This window comes from Suncus etruscus, chromosome 15, assembly GCF_024139225.1.
Source record: "Suncus etruscus isolate mSunEtr1 chromosome 15, mSunEtr1.pri.cur, whole genome shotgun sequence".
NCBI lineage: Eukaryota > Metazoa > Chordata > Mammalia > Eulipotyphla > Soricidae > Suncus > Suncus etruscus.
The window spans coordinates 16,966,566-16,987,755 of NC_064862.1; the positions used below are offsets into that span (position 1 = coordinate 16,966,566).

The window sequence follows — 21,190 nt, forward strand, 5'->3', positions numbered from 1 at the left end:
AGAGTAGTTAGAATAATGTGCCTAAGACTATCCATCCAGGAAGTTGTAAATCTCTGCTCAGGTCTCTAGACCTGAACATGACACATTCCATCCCTGGACTTTGTCCCAAGGGAATTTCACTTGTCTTGGTATGAATGGGTATGATGAGTTGATTTGAATTAGTTCATAATGTATTGAATTCACTATGCTTATTCTGGACATGCATTATATCACTGTTTAACGTGACTCAAGGTCTTTTAATTAACCTTTTGCTCCCAAACCTCTAGAATTACCACATTATGCAGGATTTCCTTAGAAAACTTGCCTTGGTAAATGCTAGTTATGCAGTATTAATTATATTTTAAGGAAACTCTATCATTTCTTAGACACACAGTTTATCTTCACTCTGCATGTATGCTTTGCCTGTTCCAACTGAAAGGGACATTCATTTGGGGGCTTATTTGATCATTCTAATTTGCCACCTAACTATCATCCAGTCCTGCATTCAAATTCTGGAGCATGTTTTCTGCCATAACTGTCTGCCATAAATAAAAACGATAAATATGAACCAACTTTTTAAAATGACCCTTTAAATGACTATAGTCAAGATGAGAAGTTGACTTCTAAGTTGGATCAAAATGACATATATAGTACATAAATAATATAGTATAAACAGCAAGTATATATTAAGACCTCTGATGCATGATTGAACTCAGTCCTGGTTACATATTGTGCTGCTTCAGTTCTCCCACTTGTGTATGTTCAGAGTTCTGGTGAACAAGACAGTATCTTGAGGATTATTCAGAAGACTTTATAAGTGCTGATGCTCTAAAGCAATTAGCAGATGGTCCTTGAGATACCCCACCCCCCACCCCAGAGATGTTATCACAGCATAAGACTTTCAGGGGACACTTGAAAGCATTTCTCTTCCCTTGCCAGAAATGGAGAAGAGGTAGAGCTAGAGACAGCAGTGCAGGCACCCCAGGACAGAGTCCTTCACTCTGGCTGTTGGTCCACAAGCATATGAGCTTGACAAGAAATTGCTAAAAGGATTATGACAGTTGTCTTGCTTCCCTGCCTATTCTAATTGGGGTTGGGGGGAGATTCAAGTCCTGTGGAGATCATGCTTCAGTGTTTCAGAGTTGGACTGGCCATTAGGAGACCGTGGGTTACTTTGAGTTGAAAGGTAAACTTCTCAGAATTGCCAGAGTCAGGCCCGGAGGCTTGCCTTGCAAGCAGCCAATCCAGGACCCATATGGTCCCCCGTGCCTGCCAGGAGCTATTTCTGAGCAGACAGCCAGGAGTAACCCCTGAGCATCACCGGGTGTGGCCCAAAAACAAAAACAAAAACAACAACAACAACAACAAAATAGAATTGTCGGAGTCACTTCCCCCACCAGCAGGAAAGAAGAGTCAGTTCAAGCTTCCTGGCTGGAAATGTTTCACGGGGGCTCCAAATTGTTCTAGTTTCAGGGGGACTCTGAAAGCAAATTAGAGCAGAATTGCTGGGAAGAGCTGTCACCGAGAAAGGCAGAATTATAAATTCTGATCAATAAGTTGAGCTGAGACTTACTGGTGTTAATTAATATCTGCTTTGACTCTTGCATCTAGAAATAATGTGGAACAGTATTTCTCTCAGTGTGGTCCACTGAATCTGTGCTCCTTGAGACGTTTTTGAGGGGAGCTATGTGAGGTTACAAATAATATCTGAACAAATAATATCTGTGATATTAATTTTTGTTGTCTCCCAATTTGTTGTCCCCCAATTTGGACTTTTCATCCAGTAGTATAAAACTGTAAGAAAATACAGGCTCATGCGGACCAATCAGGACATTGTCCCCAAAGTGTGGGGGCTGGAGCAATAACACAACAAGTAGGACATTTACCTTGAATGTGGATGACCCAGGTTTGATCCCTAGCATCACATAAGTCCCAAAGCCTGCCAGGAGTAATTTCTAAGCTCAAAGCAAGGAGAAATCCCCGAATAGTTTCAGTTGTTGCCCCAAAACAAAACAAAGAAACAAACAATAAGTGTATTAATGCTTTCTGTATACCTCACAGGCACATCTACCCACAGTAAAATTTAGTTAAGCTTTTAAATATGTTTCTTGCTTATCTGGGTTCTCCTCATAAAGACTTCTGCTGCAAGGGGAAATGTGTAAGAACTTCTCTTTGTGAGGCATTGAGCTATTTCGCTTGAGTTGTCTCTGAACTCACTGCTTTTTCTCTAACACATCATTTTTGAAAGAACAATTGAGAAATACATTTGATTTTAGAGGTGACTCTTTGCCAAATAATCCCTTAAAAATAGACGAACTGAATCCAGTATTTCAAGAAAAATAGAAAATTGGGTGGTATTTTTTTCTTTAAATATGAACACTTTAAGTAAAAAACTAGATTTGTGCAGGAGGAATCTTATTTGCCGCATTGAACTTGACAAATTCCTAATTCTTGATGACTTTTTTAATGAGTTGGCTTTTTTGATTTTGAATAATGACAGGTGTCAACATTTAGAAGCTCTGTATAACTTAGGAATCCAGTATTTTGCAGATAACTATGTGTGATATTACCAAACCATATAAGGAAATAGAGCCATTAGGAAGAGAAGATTGATTAGTGCCTACAATCTTGTAGCAGGCTGTAAAAAAAGATCTTGATAGATTTTCAGATTTTACAATGCCATAGCTTTTAAGAAATCACTTGTTAGGTTTGGGCCTGGTGTCAAGAGCAGTATTTATAATTATCCACCCAAAAGAACTATTAGAATTCTCCTTCATTTCCCAATAACTCACACCTATAGAAAACAAATTTTATTGTGATTATTGTACTTCACCATAAAAACATTGCTGTAGATCAAATAAGGACACATATATGAGATTTTAGAAGGCCTCAAATCAACCATTAAAGAAAGGGACCCACTGAAAAAGTAAACAGTGTCAGCTTTCAAATTTTATAAGGAAATACATCGATTTTCTTTAAAATGTTAATTACCTTATATATTTTTTGAGTTTGGAGTCATACTTTGTAATGTAATGTGTGCAAGTCTCTATGGTGTGAGATGATACCTCATTGTTGGTTGATTTACATCTCTCTGATTATTAGTGATGTAGAGCATTTTTTTCATATGTCTCTTGGCCATATGTGTTTCTTCTTTGAGAAAATGTCTGTTCATCTCTTCTCACCATTTTTTGATGGGGTTAGATGGTTGGTTTTTGTTGTTGTTGTTATTATGTTGTGTCAGTACCTTAAATAACTTATTATTAGCCTCTTATCTGATTGATATTTGGTGAATAGTGTCTCCTATTCCCTGTGTGATCTATGTAACCTAGTTACTGTTTCCTTTGAAGTGCAGAAGCTTCTCAGTTAATTGCAGTTCCATTTGTTTATCTCTGATTCCACTTGTTTGGACAGTGGTGCTTCTTCTTTGAAGATGCCTTTAGTTTCAATGTCATGAAGTATGGAGTATTTTGCCTATGTTTTCATATATATATATATATATATATATCTTATAGTTTCAGGTGTGATATTATGGTCTTTAATCCATTATAATTTGACCTTTTTGCATGGTGTTAGCTGGAGGCTCAAGTTCGCTTTTTTGTATGTGGCTGACCAGTTATCCCAACACCACTTGTTGAAGAGGCTTTCCTTGTTCCATCTTGCCCCTTTATCAAAGATTAAATGATTAGGGATCATTATATGAATACTCAAGCCTATTCCATTGATCTATATGCCTGTCCTTATTTCAATACCAGGGTGTTTTAATGATTATTACTTTGAAGTATAATTTAACTTGGGGAAAGTGATGCCTCATTTATTTTTTCCCTAAGGTTTGCTTTAGCAATTTGTGGGCTTTTGTTCTTCCAAATGAATTTCAGAACTGTTTGATCCACTTCTTTGAAGATTGTCATGGGTATCCTTAGGGGGATTGCATTACACCTGTACAGTGCTTTGGGGGAGTATTGCCATTTTAATGATGTTAATCATCCTAATCCATGGACAAAAGGTGTCTCCATTTCCTTGTGTCCTCTTTCACTTCTTTTTAAAAAATGATATCTTTATATTAACACCATGATTGCAAACATGATTGTAGTTGGGTTTCAGTCATAAATAGAACACCCCCTTCACCAGTGCCACATTCCCATCACCAATGCTCCCTACTTCCATCTCCCCCCATCCCACCTGTATTTGAGACAGGCTTTCTACTTCCCTCATTCATTGACATTGTTATGATAGCTCTCAGTGTAGTTATTTTTCTAACTTCACTCTTCACTCTTTGTGGTGAGCTTCATATCATGAACCAGTCCTTCTAACCCTCATCTCTGGCCACTATTACAATAATGTCTTTTATTTTTTTTTAAATCCATAGATGAGTGACATTCCATGTACATCAATGTATAGAAAAATTTCATGGCTTTATCTCTCCTGATGACCACATAATATTTCATTGTGTATAGGTTTCACAGTTTCTTTAGCCATTCATCTTTTGAAGGGCATCTTGGTTGTTCCCAGAGTCCCACTATTGTAAATAGCACTGCAATGAATATAGGTGCAAGAAAGGGATTTCTGTATAGCATTTTTGTGTTTTTAGGGTATATACCTAGAAATGGTATAATAGCTGGATCATATGGGAGCTCAATTTCCAGTTTTTTGAGGAATCTCCATATTGTTTTCAATAAAGTCTGGACTAGACAGCATTCCCACCAGTAGTGAATGAGAGGTCCTTTCTCCCCACTTCCTCACCAGCACTGATTGTTCTTGTTCTTTGTGATGTGTGCCAGTCTCTGTGGTGTGAGATGAGACCTCATAGTTGTTTTGATTTGCATCTCCCTGATGATTAGTGATGTGCAGTGCTTTTTCATGTGCCTTTTGAGAGTGTCTGTTCATTCTTTGTTCCCATTTATTGATGGGGTTAGATTTTTTTTCATGTTAAGTTGTATATCTTAGATATTATATATATAATTATATATGATATATCTTATATATCTTATTTTGTATATCTTAGATATTAGCCCCTTATCTGATGGGTATTGGGTGAATAGCTTTTCCATTATGCGGGCAGCTTTTGTATCCTAAAAATTTTCTTTGAGGTGCAGAAGCTTCTCAGCTTAATATAATTCCATCTATTTATCTCTGCTTCGACTTGTTTAGAGAGTACTGATTTCCCCTTGAAGATGCCTTTAATTTCAATGTCATAAAGTGTTTTACCTTCGTACTATTCTATATACCTTATGGTTTTATGGTTTTGGGTCTGATATCAAGGTCTTTAATCCATTTGTATTTGTGCAGGGTCTTAGATGGAGATCTGAGTTCGTTTCTTCATAAGTGGCTGACCAGTTGTCCCAACCCCACTTGTTGAAGAGCCTTTCCTTGCTCCATTTTGCATTTATTGCCCCTTTATCAAGTATTAATTGATTGTATGTCTTAGGGACATTCTCTGAATACTCTAGTCTTTAATTTTGAGTTTATATTTGTTATGACTATTCAGATGTATTTCTTGTAGGCAGCAAAACGTTGGACTCAGCTTTTTGAACCATTTTGCCACTTTATGTCTCTTAACAGGTGTATTTAGTTAATTGTACTGAGAGAGATTACTATTGAGATTTAGGGTCATCTTTGTATAGAAGTTTGATGTGTCTGTTGGTCTGTCTTGTCTTAAATTAGATGTTTCAGTTTTTCTTTTAAGGCTGGTTTTGAGTCTGCAAAGTTTCTGAGCAGCTGTTTATCTGTGAAGCTATGTAAACTTCCTTCAAACCTGAAACTGAGTTTGGCTGAACGCAGTATTCTAGGCAAAGCCTTCATTTTATTGAGTTTTGTCACTATATCCCACCACTGCCTTCTGGCCTTGAGGGTTTCTTGTGACAGATCTACTGTAAATCTTAAGGATACTCCGTTGAATGTAATTTCCCTTTTGATCTTGCTGCTTTCAGTATAGTATCCTTATCTGTGGGATTCATTGTTGTGACTACAATGTGTCTTAGGGGGCTTTTCTTCAGGTTTCTTTTAGCTGGTACTCGTTGAGCATGCAGGATTTGGTTGCATGCAGTCTTTGTCTCTGGGTGTTTCTTTTCTTTTTTTTTTTTTTTTGTGGTTTTTGGGTCACACCCGGCAGTGCTCAGGGGTTATTCCTGGCTCCAGACTCAAAAATTGCTCCTGGCAGGCACAGGGGGCCATATGGGGCACCGGGATTTGAACCGATGACCTCCTGCATGAAAGGCAAACGCCTTAACTCCATGCTATCTCTCCAGCCCCATGTCTCTGGGTGTTTCTTTGTAATGATGTCCTTGGGTGTTGATTCTTCCTGGGGATTTTCTTCCTGGGTGTCTCAGACTCCAATAAATCTTACATTATTTCTATTGAATTTATCAAACACTTCTATTTTTATCTGTTCACATTCTTTGAATTGTCTTATAATTATAATCGTCTTATAATTTGCTGTAAGGTTCTTTTCCAATCTTTTCTGCTATATGGAGTTGTTCTGTATCTCATCTTCCAGCTCACTGATTCTGTCCTTAGCTGCTGTTACTCTGATGGAGAGGCTTTTCACTGAGTTTTTCATTTCGTCTACTGAGTTTTTCAGTCCTGTTATTTCAGTTTGGAGTTTTCTAATTTTTGCTTTGTTTTGTTTTGGGGTCACACCCAGGATTGTTCAGGGTTTAATCCTGGCTTTGCACTCAGAAGTTACTCCTGGAAGGCTCAAGGGACCATATGGGATGCTGAAATTCGAGCCGGGGTCCATCTTATGTTGGTTGCATGCAAGGCAAATGCCTTACCACTGTGCTCTCACTGCAGCCCCTGGAGTTTTCTGATTTCTATCTTTGTATGCTTCCTATGCTTTCTTTGAGTTCTATAAGCATCCTCCATATTTCTATTCTAAACTTTTTATTTGAGAGGCTAATCAGGTACTTTTCACTTTTTGGGTAATCAGAGCTGCCATTTTCATTCTTTTTGCATGCTATTGTCCTGCATTGTTTCCCCACTGACAAACTTGTAGTGTGGTTTTTACTAAATGTTGTGATGAGGTTCATGGGCTAGTAGGTGCACAAGGCTGCATGGTGAATCATAGCAGCCATGCTCTTCTGGCTCTACCCTTGTGGATGGAGACAGCCTACCTTTTTGGTGGGGCTGAAGAGATTATGTTTGCTGAGGTCTTCTTTGGCTGCCATATGCAGGAGAATAGGAGACAGGCAGGGAGCACAAAAGCAGCAGTTTAAAGTGTTCCCTTTGTGCTCAAACACAGGCAGGAATCTGCCCCCCCCCCGTTTCTGGGTGGAGACAGCCTACCTTTGTGATGGATCCAGTAGAGATTGTTTGCTGGGGTATTCTTTGGCTGCTGCACACAGAAAAACCCTCTTTTATTTCTTGAAGCAATGTTTTGTAATTTTCTTTGTATAGATCCTTCATGTCTTTAGTTAAATTGACTCTAAGGTATTTGAATTTCTGTAGTGCTATTGTGAATGGTATTGTTTTTTAAAATATCTATTTTTTTCTCTATAGTTATTTGTATATAAGACCTTTGGTTTTTGTGTGTTAAATTTGTAGCCTGTCACTTTGCTATATGAAGGCATTTTGGTAGAGTCTTTAGGATTTTGTAAATATAGTATCATGTTATCTGCAAGCAATGCGTTTGACTTCTTTCTTTTCTATCTAGAGGCCCTTGATATATTTTTCTTGCTTAATTGCTATGGCAGGTACTTCCAAGTACTATGTTGAATCAGAGTGGTGAGAGGGGTCATCCTTTTCTTGCGTCAGATTTTTTTCCCATGGGATGATTTACCAAGACTCTAGGATATGAATTGACTCATTCTTTTTTTTTTATTAGAAATTATTTATGTTTGCAGCTGAATCTTTTTTATCAACCTGCAACTTCATAGAAATTTGAGTGTCTGATTTATTTTTTGCATTCTAGGGCACTATAAATTAAATTCTATGATCACAGCAATTTTTACTATTTTTTTTATAACACCCAGCGGCACTCCAGGGTTACTCCTGGTTCTGTGAGTGTTGTGCTTAGAAATCACTTCTGACAGGCTTGGGGGACTGTGTGAGATGCCAGGAATTGAACCGGGTCCATTCTGGATTGTTGTGCCAGATTTTAGAAGAAAAGCTTTTAGTTTTTCCCCTTTTTGTTGAGAGTTTTTATCATGAATGTGTGTTGGATCTTACCAATTCTTCTCTGCATCTATTGATATTATCATGTGTTTTTGTTTTTCCTTTTGTTGATGTGGTATATTACATTGATTGACCTATGTATATTAAACCATCCTTGCATCTCAGCAATGAATCCTATTTGGTCATGATGCATGATTTTCTAGATGAGGCATTGGATCCTATTTGTTAGAATTTTGTTGAGGATCTGTGTTACCTATTTTTGTGGCATCTCTGTCTGCTTTAGGTACCAGTGTGATGTTAGCTTCATAAAAACTATTTGAGAGCTTTTCTGTTTCTTTAATTTCCTGGACGAGCCTGAAATGGTTTGGCAGTAGGTCAACTTGAAAGGTTTGAAAGAATTTATTAATGACTCCATCTAGACTTGGCCTTTTGCTTTTGGAAAGACTTTTGATTATCATTTTAATTTCCTGATTCTGTTATTTTATATCTTTGTATCCATATCATTATTTAAGTATTTCTTTCTTTAAAATGAAAACACCAAAAAGTTTATGATGCATATGCCACATATTAAATTCTTTCTCATGTTTCTTATTTTAATATCAAACAAAAATACAGGCAATTATATTTATTTTAAGCTTACTGGAAATGAAAATATTTTTATAAGTGTCTCATTTATAGAAGCTTGCTTGAAAATAGCCAGTGAAAGCTTTTCTCTTAAAATTAAAACTAATCATAAATATTCAAGTAAATATAAATAATCTAGTAGATATTAAGCAAAAAAACTGTTTAAAATCTGATTAACTTCTATTTTTGGTACTGTAGCACATAGTTATATTTCAGTTTGTATTTTAATATACATGGAGCTATGTAAGAACATAGTATGTGATTTTTCATGGATTTTTATAGATCATATTTTTCTTACATAAGAAATTTACATAATTTATTTGATAGAAATAAGTCAAAATTTTTCTCATATATTGTTAATATGATTACATATAAAATCCAAATAAGCATTAAGGCGACTTTTGATACTATGAATAAAATTAAAATCCCTTTTGTAGAAATTCACATTGGCATGTATTGTCCAAAAACAAACAAACAAAAAAGAAATTATTGAAGGCATCCTTATAAACATTTGAGAAATGATACATTCACATGAAAGTTTCCTGGATCCCTGTAATAGAGTACCATAAACTGAGTGACTTGAAATAAGAATTATGTATTATTTCATTATCCTGAAGTCTAGAAATCTAAAACCATGTTTTTGGCAGAGCACGGCCTCTCAGTATGCTCCAGGGAAGAATTCTTCCTTGGCTCTTTCAATGTCCATAATTCCTGGTGTGATATGTAAGGGTTAATAAATTGCAGCTTCTGCTTTGCTCTTTCTGTACCCTTTGAAGAACTACCTTATCTTGATATATTGTGTAGTGGTGAGAAAGTTCAAAACATGAGCAGGTAACTAAGCACCGGTAACCAGGAAGGCAGCTGGAGTCCATTTCTGAGTGACCTCCTCTGGGAACTGGACAAAATGAGTAGGTCATAAACCAGAAGATTATGACTAAAAGACAGAACAGAAGATCAGAAGATTTGATTGCCAAGAAAAGAAGGATGGGACCACAGAAGCAAATACCATGTATCTACTCCAAAGAGTTTCAGCAACAGGGCCTTTAAGTCCCATCTCAGTATACCTCAAAGGATTGTCATACAGCAGCCAATTGAGAAACTCTATTATCTTGCTCTTCTTTGAGTGTGCTTTCTATTTAAAGTGCTCAGTACCTACTAGGGTCACAATTTCAAGGGATAGCCTAATTCTGTTCTATGGACATAAAATAATAAATCTCTTTGCCTTTTCACCGAATATGGGTGGGATTGATAAATAAATTCCCTTACATTAGCAGTCCTTTACTCATAATTGTATCAGAGTGGGTCTATGCCTGGCCTCTCCATCTCTCCATGTGGGTCTCTTGCCTTATTTTCCTTTTTCTTTCTTTCTATTTGGGGGGGGGGGGGTTGGGTCATACCCAGCAGCACTCAGGGGTTATTCCTGGTTCTAAGCTCAGAAATCGATCCTGGCAGGCTCAGAGGACTATATGGGATGCTGGGCTTCGAACCACCGTCCTTCTGCATGCAAGACAAATGCCCCATGCTATCTCTCCAGCCCCTGTGCTCTCTTTTCTTATACAAGTACCAGTGATTGGATCCCAGGCTCACCAGAGCTTTATTTACTTTTGCATAGACCCTACTTCAAAGTAAGGTCACCTTGAAGGTCCAGATAGATATGAATGTTATGTGTGTTTCCCAAACAGTGCTCAGGAGATCCCTGGATCCCTTCCTGTGGTTCTCATTGAGTGGTTCAATCTTTTTTTAAGAAAAATAAAATACATTTTTTGCAGTAATTTTCAGAGACAAAAGAGAGGAGGGCTGGAAGGTGCAGCTCACTACATGAAGCTCACCACACAGAGTGATGAGTGCAGTTAGAGAAATAACTACATTGAGAACTATCATAACAATGTGAATGAATGAGGAAAGTAGAAAGCCTGTCTAGAGTACAGGCAGGGGTGGGGTTGGGAGTAGGGAGATTCAGGACATTGGGGATGGGAGTGTTGCACTGGTGAAGGGGGGTATTCCTTACTCGACTGGAACTCAACTACAATCATATTTGTAATCAAGCTGTTTAAATAAAGATATCTATACACACATACACACACGCATATATATATATATATATATGTATAAAAGAGAGGTTCAATCAAGAGATAATGGATGAATTGCTACTCAGGCTCTGAGTGCTGGAAATTCCCTTGGCCACTCCAGCACTATCTGGGGAGCCTCTATAACTACATTCAGCTGTGCATTGAGGAACCATGACGTGCTGGAGACTCAAATTAGGAATACTTACAAAGCCTTACCCCTTGTCCTATCTTTCTGGTACCTAAGATGTGAAGTTTTGTGGACTCTATTCACCACTACACACCACACATCAATAATGTGAACAGGAGAAAGGACAGGAGGAAAACTGGGGTCATTGGTGGTAGGAAATGTCCACTGGTGGAAGGGTTGGCATTGTGTGACTGAAACTCTCTCATAAACAATTTTGTGACTGTATATCTCATGGTACTTCAATTAAAATATTTATTTAAAAACTAACCATATGACGGGGCCAGTGAGGTGGCACTAGAGGTAAGGTGTCTGCCTTGCAAGTGCTAGCCAAGGAAGGACCACAGTTAGATCCCCTGGTGTCCCATATGATCCCCCCAAGCCAGGGGCAATTTCTGAGCGCTTAGCCAGGAGTAACCCCTGAGCATCAAATGGGTGTGGCCCAAAACAAAACAAAAGCAAAACAAAAAAAAAAACTAACCATGAGTGCTGGAGTGGTAGCATACTGGTAGGTCATTTGCCTTGAACACGGCTGACACAGGATGGATGCAGGCTCAATCCCAGGCATCCCTTATGGTTTCTCGAGCCAGGAGTGATTTCTGAGCACTGAGTGCTGCTGGTGTGGCCTCCCAAAAACAAACAAACAAACAAAACACATTTAAGCAAAGATTTGAATGAGATTAGTTCTTACTCATGTAGGATATCGGTAAATAAATACTATAACCTGGATAATAGAGCCTGAGTTTCCTCATTCATAAAATTGGATTCATAATAGCCATCACATTGGTGGGTGGTGAAAAGTAAAAAAAAATTATTTAAATATGCATTTTTAGCTCCGTGATGGCATGGAGGAAGATCCAAGTAAATATTAGTAGCCATTAGTTATTGTTGCTAGGGCAGGCAGATAGTAATATATGTATTAGAAGCCTATTGCTAGTGGCAATTATAACTGATGATAATTGTAATGATTTAGCAGATTAGTATGAATGTTGATCTTAAAGACCATTAGTCAATGATAATGGGTGATTTTGTATGAGTAGGTGGGGAAGAGCATTGCAGAGAATGAGAACACATAAATCAGCATAGACAGATATGTACATTGCTATCAGTTGAATGATTGTGTCTCCAGAAAGTCATGTGAAACCTAATTCCAAATGTCATGACATTTGGAAGAGTGAACTTTGGGAGGTGATTAGGCCTTAAGAGTGGGGTTTTATGAATGGGGTTAGTGTCCTGCTCAAGAGACCCTCTAGACAGCATTCTCATTTCTACCATGTGAAGTCACTAAGAGAAGCGGTGTCTGAGATTGAAGCAGATTCTTAGACAAGAAATTGCATTGAATTTAAACTCCCTGGCTCTAGCTTGTGAAAAATAAATTTCTGTTGTTTATAAGCCTCCTAGGCATGGCTTCCTGTTATAGGAGCCTAAACAGACCAAAACACTTGTCCACATCATTGTTTCATCAAATGATCCATTACATATGTGTTAAATTGCTGCCTGGAAGACAAAATCCTGGAATTTCACCCACACTAGCATTTATCATTATCTTTGTCCCAGACTGGTATGTTGCTACATCTGTGTCTTGATGACCATTTTGGGTGGATTTATTTTTGAGCTTATGGGCTGAGTATTGTATGAAAGATTTACATGGGAACTCCAGCTGCATAATATGTTATAGTTTATTGTACAATTTCTTTTTTTTGTTTGTTTTTTTTTTGGGCTACACCCGTTTGATGCTCAGGGTTTACTCCTGGCTAAGTGCTCAGAAATTGCCTCTGGCTTGGGGGGACCATATGGGACACCGGGGGATCGAATCATGTTCCTTCCTTGGCTAGTGCTTGCAAGGCAGACACCTTACTTCTAGTGCCACCTCACTGGCCCCTATTGTACAATTTCAATAGATGGGTCCACATGCTTCCCCAGTGTCCCTACTGTCCTCTCCTTTTAACTATATATGATGTCACTTGTCCTGTTTTCTATGCCTAATCAGGTAATTCTGACTGAGTCCTTTTCCTGCACCATTTGCTTCCCTTGATGTATGATGACCTAGTCTTTTCTCTATATACTCTTCTGTCCAGAGGTCCTGGTCTGTGTCTTGTATCTTCTTACTGGGGTCCTCTTATCCTGTAACAGGGCCTTTCTAGGTCTGTACCTTGGAGTTCACTGTCCTCTTCACTTTCCATAGTTCTGGCCATGGCTGTGCGGATGTGAGTGAGAACTTCTGACGTCCAGTGATCACTATGGAAGTAGGTGAGGAGTCAAAGAGAGCTTTGCCTAATTGAGATCTTTATCTGCCACTTTCCTTTACACCCCCCCCAACATCCCATTATCTATTTTGATTGGATACCTTTGCAGCACTCAAGATTTAAGATGACCAATTAAATTAATTAGTTTAATTGCTGCTCCTTTTTTTCATTCCCACCATAATTTGTGAAAAAAAAATCTAAAAAATAATAATATAAAGAAAATTCCCACATTCCTTTCTACTGTCATTCTATGTGGTCCAATTCTGCTGAATCTTCCCTCCTATCACTGTCAAGGAGATTTCATTCCACAAAACCCTTGCAGGGGTCTCAAACTCAATTTACCTGGGGGCTGCAGGAGGCAAAGTCAGGGTGATCCTTAAGTGCAAAGTCAGTAGTAAGCCTTGAACATTGGGGGGTGTGACCCAAACAACTAAAACAAAAAAAAAAAAAAATGATTCCTCTAGGGCAGGGCCACAAAATGTACAGAGGGCCGCAAACGGCCCGCAGGCCGCGATTTTGAGACCGCTGCTAGGGGATACTGCTTACTTAAAATGCATAAGTAAATTAAAAGTCAGTGGTGATTTTTGAGTGTGAGCGATTTCTGAGAGTAACCCCTGAGCATCACCAGGTGTGACCACCCTCCAAAAAAAAAGAGTCCCAGGTTGGATCCTTGGTACTGCGCGATAACAAGTGACCCTCATAAGTACACAAAACCCTTAGGGGCCACACTCAATATCTACTACTAACTCACTGCTTATGAGGGTCACTGCTGGCTTTGGGGGACCATATGGGATGCCAGGGATCAAACCTAGGTTTGTCCTAGGGATCAAACCGATGCCCATCAGCTGTGTACAAGACAAACGCCCTACCGCTGTACTACTGCTCTGGCCCCACAAACCTGGGACTCTTGCATGCAAATATTTTTTCCATTCCTTTGATCCATCTATCTCTGCCATTTCTTTCGATTAAAACACTTCTCTTGTCTGTCTCATTTTTCATTCGCAGAGAGCCTTGACATCTGTATCACTGAGAATTCAAAGTCAATGAACTTCTTCACTCTCATTCAAAACATGTTGCATCTTTGCACATTTGTTCCTCTTTTCCTCTATTTCTTTTTATTTAAATTTTATTTATTTTTAATTATATTTTAATAATATTTTTATTTAAGCAACATGATTACCAACATGTTTGTAGTTGGGGTTCAGTCATAAAAGAACATCCCTTCACCAGTGCAGCACTCCCACCATCAATTCCCCCCATTTCCCTCCCCTTTACCTCCTCCCCCACTTCCTGCCTGTATTCAAGACAGGCATTCTACTTCTTTCACTCATAACCATTGTCATGATAGTTGTTGTGTAGTTATTTCTCTAACTGCAGTCACCTCTCTTTGTGGTAAACTTCATATCATAGCCAGTCTTTCTAGCCCTCATCTCTGGGTATTATTACAATAATGTCTTTTTTATTTTTGAAAGAAATTTAATGCAATTTTATTTTATTTATTTTTTTATCTTTATTTAAACACCATGACTACAAACATGACTGTAGTTGGGTTTTAATCACAAAAAAGAACACCCCCCCCACCAGTGCAACATTCCCACCACCAATTCACTCCATATACTTCCACCCACACCTTCTGCCTATATTCAACACAGGCATTCTACTTCTCTCACTCATTAACATCCTGGGTATTATTACAATAATGTCTTTTATTTTTCTTATACCTCTATTTCTCTTAAGGGTTTACCTCTCTTCCATCTGAAGTTGATCCCTACTCTCAGTATCTACTCTTGGCTTAAGTAATAGTTACCATCCATAATTATCCTTTGCTGTCTTGCCTTAATTTCTCTTCATGGGCTTTTTGCACTTAATCTGTGAACATGGACAACCTCCCTCCTTCTTCTTAAAAACATTGTTCCAGCTGCCATCTTACCTCCTCTGTACAATGAATGAAATTTCTTTCAAGGGTAGTGATCTAACTACAACTTCAAGTAGGGAGCAGCTGTTAATTATTAGAAAATGACTGAAAGAATAATATTGTCTCCCCAACAGTTTTTTTGTGATTATTTCTTCCTGGTAGAGATAAAACATGGCTAATTTTTGATAGGAAGGAAGTCTGGGTCTGACTTTTCTAGCAGAAAATCAACATTTCTCCTGCTATTCATATCATATAACCAATCTCTCTCACATCTGTTGGAACCTGGGAGATATTCAGTGTTGTTCTCAGAAGCTGAGAGCAGCCCCTCAAAACCCTTTTGAGATGAGTAGTCATCTGTGATAGGTTTGGATGAGCTGAGAGCCAACTTTTTTTTTCCTTCACTGTTTTGTTGGCAAAGGAAAATCCTACACCCATTTTCGTGGTAGACTGAGATATACCACCAGGCAAATAAGTTTGGTGGGGATTACATGTAAAAGTTAGGATGTGAGGAACATATGCTTTTATTGATAGAGTTCCAATGGCAGCTCTAGAGAAGTGTAAAATGTGGTTTCTGTCCTGGGAGAAGTTTTAAGTCAAAGAGGTTGTTAAAGTCAATTCCTGGCTTCTCCCAGTATCCTCCTGGCAGCTAAAGCCATGTGGCTGACTTTCGTTAGCTTGACCAAAGTAAGTTGTGGAGTCAAACACACTGTGTCTTACCACCAACAATCACAAGGTTCAGCCTTGTGTCTGTTATGTGGCTCAGGAGGAGATAGGGTGGCATTTGTTTTCATCATTCTTAATTCATTTTTCCTATGAAACAGTCTCCCTCTCTGTGATCCCTTCAGTTACAAGAGAAATTTTGTCCTCTCATAATAGTCACCAGTTTTATTACATTTGTCCCATCCACTGAATGTGGAGAAGTTATGTCCATTGGTGCTTTAAAATGAATGATGCTACATCCTTCAGAAGACTATCACAATTAAAAACAACAACAAAAAAACCTCTAAAGGTGTACGCACCTCTGATTGCTGCTAATTAGGGAGGAAAATCACAAGCTAAAAAGAGTAACAGACTTGAGGTCGGTTAAAAATCAGAGTAATCAACCGAAGGGGAAAAGTCTTTTTTTCTCTATCCACAGTATAATAGTTTCTCTCTGTTTCTCAGATTGGAATTCTCATGGATCTTGAGAAGTGCCATATATCTATGCAGTAAGAGGCTTTCCATGCCCTATAGTAGTCTGGGTCAAATAAAATGCACAAAAACCATAGTTTTGTGTGCGAATTAGGTGGGTGTAAGCCCTAAAGTATATGAATTTCATGTTGGAGATGGTCTAAAAGGTAGATGGGAGAAGTAGAGTACTTTCAACTTCTAGAAAATATTTTCCTGGGAACAGAGACATAATTATTTGGCATACTGCAAGCAACCACCGAGATTCCCTTTTTACGAACATTGTCTTATTTTAATCCATTTTTTATACATTTTGGATTACTTTATTTAAACACCATGGTTACAAGATTGTTCATAATATAGTTGATTTCTTTTTCTTCAGTTATAAAGTTGCTTGTGATGGAGTTTCATCCATACCATGTATAACTATTGTACATTTCCTGCAACCCAGTGCCCCCAGTTTCCTTCCCACTCTCCCTCTTCCAGCCTGCCCCTGGAACACATTTCTCTCTCTCTCTCTTTTATCTCTCTCTTTCATTTTCTCTCCACTTCCCTCCCCTCTCTTCCTTTTTTCCATTATAGACTTTGTGTTTTGCATTATTGTTAGAAAGTAGGCCTCCATATCCAAAAATACGAATGTTGTCTTTTAGAGCAGTAGCATCTTGGGAGCATTAATGTATCCAAAATATAATTTGACATTTATTGTTCTGGGATTGGCTTTCATGAATTTTGAGAAAACACCAGACTTTAAGGCATCTCCATTTATGATTTTTAAGTCAACCCGGGGTTCTTCTCAAAGAAAGCTTTGCACATAATCTGTGTACTTTTTTTTATGTGGTGGAGTGAAAAAAGATCTTTGTCCTTTGCAGGGCTATGCTCAGTCATTTAGAAGAGAAAATGAAATATGAAAAGTGGCAGGGGGACTAGGTTTTTAAAGTAAGGCTGGACTGACCAGGCTTTTTCTTCCCTTAAAGTTTATTTTCAGCAGTTTTGTCTTTATAACTGGTTATAATGTTTGAAAATCAGGTTCTTTTTCTTTTTCTCTTTTTTGCTGCAAGAGTGAGCTGAGATGCCCCAGAGCATCTCAAAGAGAAATGCCTCTAACAGGAAAATTCCTGATGTTCCTGATGTTTCCTCGATCATGAAATAACATGTGTTCAGTTAATTACTGTCTCTGTCATTACTCTCACATCTTGAAACTCTCCATGACCCAGTTACGGAAATCCTGTTTGTCTGCCTCCCACGATCTCCTTCAAAGAATGATAAACAGCAAATTGCAAGGCTGGGCTTGTTTAATGAATGTGATTTGTTTTTGTTAAACCAAAGACCCAAGAGGTCTCTGAGACTGTTCATTTGGTGCTGGGTTGCTGAATGACTCTGGGGTCCACATCTTTGCAGGAGTTGACGCTGACATTGTCCATACTTGTTAAGGAACAACCTGTACAGAGGTCTTTTTTTCTTTCCTATGTTCCTGGAATGAAATGTCCTTCAGAGGTAGTTGGGTCCTCTTTCTAACTCAGCCAGAGCTCTGTCTAGCCTGATACCCACATCCAAATATCTCTCATTGCACAGAGCTGTCCCCATCTCTGTAGTTGTATCTTTTCACTAGTTGGAGACTTCCTGAAGTCTTAATGGACACCCCCCCCCCCAGATACTGTAACCTGCATCTTTTCCGGGTTCTCTGATAAAAATACAGTGTTAACTTGGACTATCTAGTAAATGCAATTTTTGGTCTACTACCTTTGGATTTATTCACTTACTTGAGTGGCTCTGCTTTCTTCATATTATAGTGACCCTACACACATTTAATTCTCACTTGCCTCCAGAAAACTTGGTTTATCAAGATAAATTAACATGACTTTTATTTGCACAGGAGCAGGGGAGAACAGGGAGGGAATAATGAGGGGGAATTTTGGTCATACCTTGAGGCTTCATGGCTCACTTCTGACTTTGGGCCCAGTCCCTATTCCTGGTGGGGTTCAGGGGAACAAATGAGGTGACAGGGATCAAATCAGGTTAGCTATATACAAAACTAGAGCCTTATCCCTCTTTACTATTTCTATATCTCCACAAACATGACTTTTTTCACAGTTCATAGCAAGAAATTAATTTTGAGATATTGGATGGGTGATGGACTTATTTGAGTGACTATTTGGGTATATCAAATAATAAGAAGTTATTATTTAGTAGTCTTGGGAAAAGAGGGCCTAAAAAGCTTGGTTCTATGGCAAACATAAGTTCTTGAGAATGGATTGTCCTTCTGCCCATTAGATGCCACAATGGATGATATTACCCAAACTAATTAATAGTGACATATTAGTTAACATATTGCCATCAGCAGGTGGCAATTTAAGCAAGGGTGAAAATGGCTTGTGCTAAAACAAATTTTTGTACCCTAGAGGAATATATAGAGGTTTATATTTTCAAAGAGCCTTTGAATGATACCTGAAATATGAAAATTTTTTCCCAAGAGAGGTAAGATTGGGAAACTATAGCTTAGAAAAACAGAACAAAAGAAACCCAAGTGAGTCAACTCATGCCAATGCAAGCAGCAGCAGTAAGCAAAAATTTGGATCCCAGCAGCACAGTTTGCCTGTCATCTCTGAGGTCAGGAGGAAAACTCAGGATTCTTCGCACTTCCTTTTCATTCTTCTTCTCTGCCTGTCCTTTGTCCATTTGTAGTCTGTCAGGAGAATCTTGGCACAAAGTGAAGCAGTGACAGATGGGCAGCAAACTCTTGTCTGTCTTTCAGGGGAATCCTGGTTACAATGAAAGAGTTAAATCGGTCAACACCTATCAGAGAATGGAGATAATTAGTGCCCTGTGAATCCCAGTTGTTGAGGCAGGTGACCATACAACAACAAAGGAATTCTGCTTGTTTACTGCTTTGTGCAAAGTCCCTATTAATCTCTTTGCAGCTCAGGCACTGGGCTTTTTAAATGCCTAAGTGAACAAGTGACTGTTTATGCATACAAATGATTGTGATTAAAGATGATTGTGGAGCTTTTTTATTTTGGAAGGTGCATTTCTGACTTGCAAATGTAAGTTGAATAGAATTTGCTCAGTTGCCTTTCTATTTATTTTTATTTATATAATTTTTAAGGGGTAGGCCCACACCTGGTTGAGAGGCCTTACTCTAAGCTCTGTGCTCAGTAATCTTTCCTGGTGGGCTTGGTGACCCTATGCAGTGCTAAAGATTAAGTACTCTCTCTTCATCCTTTAAGATAGATGGCCATCTGTGATTTTTGACAGTTACTTTACTGAATTATAAAGGTTGTTAAAAGACAGTAGTGAGTGGTGAGATCTAGGCAAGCAAACAATAACAAAATTAAATTATTTTTTGTTTTTATAACCTTTTTTGCATTGTAAAAATAAATAAATTTTTTGAAACAAGGTATCGGTTTCAGAAGAATACATTTTCCGTTTGCTAATGGTAAAGAGAAAATAAATAGATAAAGAGCAAAAACTCAAGCTGTTTTTCAAAAGTTTATGTGGTTAGACTAAGATGAGTGTGACTTAAAAGTCGGAAGAGGAATCTGTGAGGAATTAGGGGAAAATGGGTGAAGGAGAATTTAAATAACCCAGATATGTTCAAATCCACAGGTCCCATTGGCTGGCATCCTAGAGTACTTAATGAATTGGCCGAAGTCATCACAGAACCACTAGATATCATTTTTGAGAACTCGTGGAGGACTGATGAGATGAATTGAAGACTGGAAAAGGGCATTTTTAGCACCTTCTTTCAAAAGGGGAAGTGGATGATGACACTGGAAATACTCATCAGCTTAACTTTTTGCTTGGAAAAATCTGGAATAATCAACTTAGTAAACTTGGTAACTAACTCAGACTAGCTAGAAGTGAGACAGAGGAGATGGGGCTGAGTTCATATTTCAAAGACGACCCATTGTGAGATAGTCATGTGCATTTGATGATTCTCCCTTTCATTCTGAAAATTTCTTATAAAACTTAATGGGACAGATGGGTTATACTACTTTCAAGTGTCAGGCAAGATAAGAAACAAACAAGCAAACAAAATATTTCTGGCTTTAGCCAATAATTAATTCTCTTTTAAGTTTGCCTTTACTTTGAGAATAGTATCTTTAGTTCTTTATTTTAACATACTTTTTTTTTTTTCATGTTAGACAGGACAAGACTGAGATATATTATGTAATTTATAGAGATTAGTTTGGTGTGGGAATTTTTAAGGCATTTTCTATAGTTATTTCAGATATAAGTATCATATAAGGTTGAATCAAGGAATATCACCAAAGGAGAAAGTTTTTTGTAGCTTCTCTTTTGAAATTTCCTCTGACCAGAGTTTAGAGTGAGGACTAGTAAGAATATCTTGCTTTGTATCCACAGAGTTAAAGTCTGCTGTATCATGTCAGAGTGGTTTTCTTTATCCCTTGAAGACTGGTAGATTTGCAGCTGTAAAAGCCCCTCATGACCTCCAGGCAGAAATCAGGGTGCACTGAGATTGCAGGGTGATTAGATGAATCTGTAAATTTTTTTTTTCATTCTTGTGTCTGGCCTTTGGATATTGGTAGGATTATTTTCTGCCTGGAAAGGTCAACTGGGTTGATGACACTAAAATGGTTAGAGTGAGGTCATAGGTATTAAGTTTATCTGAGGGAGGCAGCTGAGATATTATAGTATCTTCCATGTATTATTCGAAGTATGCACAGTGAGTGTTTACATCAGCATGGTAAAGAGTAAAGGCTGAAAGGAAAATAAATTTGCATTCATTTTTTGGATACATATTCCTCCCTAGAATTATGTAGGCAGAAAAGATCTCCAAAGACAGTTTATAACAGTATGGCTCCACAAATCCAAGATTTTCATGGTTAGCATTTTCTTTAGATTCACTTAAACACTAGATTAAAAACAGTCTTATTCT

The 21,190-nt window shown here is 38.1% G+C and overlaps 1 protein-coding gene across 2 annotated transcripts in view; it reads left to right on the forward strand.

Annotated features, from left to right (window-relative positions):
• The window catches only part of LOC126031048 (sterile alpha motif domain-containing protein 5-like), a 1,042,808-nt gene that overhangs the window by 35,890 nt on the left and 985,728 nt on the right, over positions 1-21,190 (forward strand). The window contains exon 2 of one of the 2 annotated variants that reach the window (XM_049789319.1): positions 19,897-20,010. The exons of the other annotated variant lie outside the window; for it this stretch is intronic. Coding sequence (XP_049645276.1) covers positions 19,897-19,959 — 63 coding nt within the window. The 3' untranslated portion in view covers positions 19,960-20,010. Of the gene's footprint in view, positions 1-19,896; positions 20,011-21,190 lie in introns of those variants that run through there. 2 annotated transcript variants of the gene reach the window in all.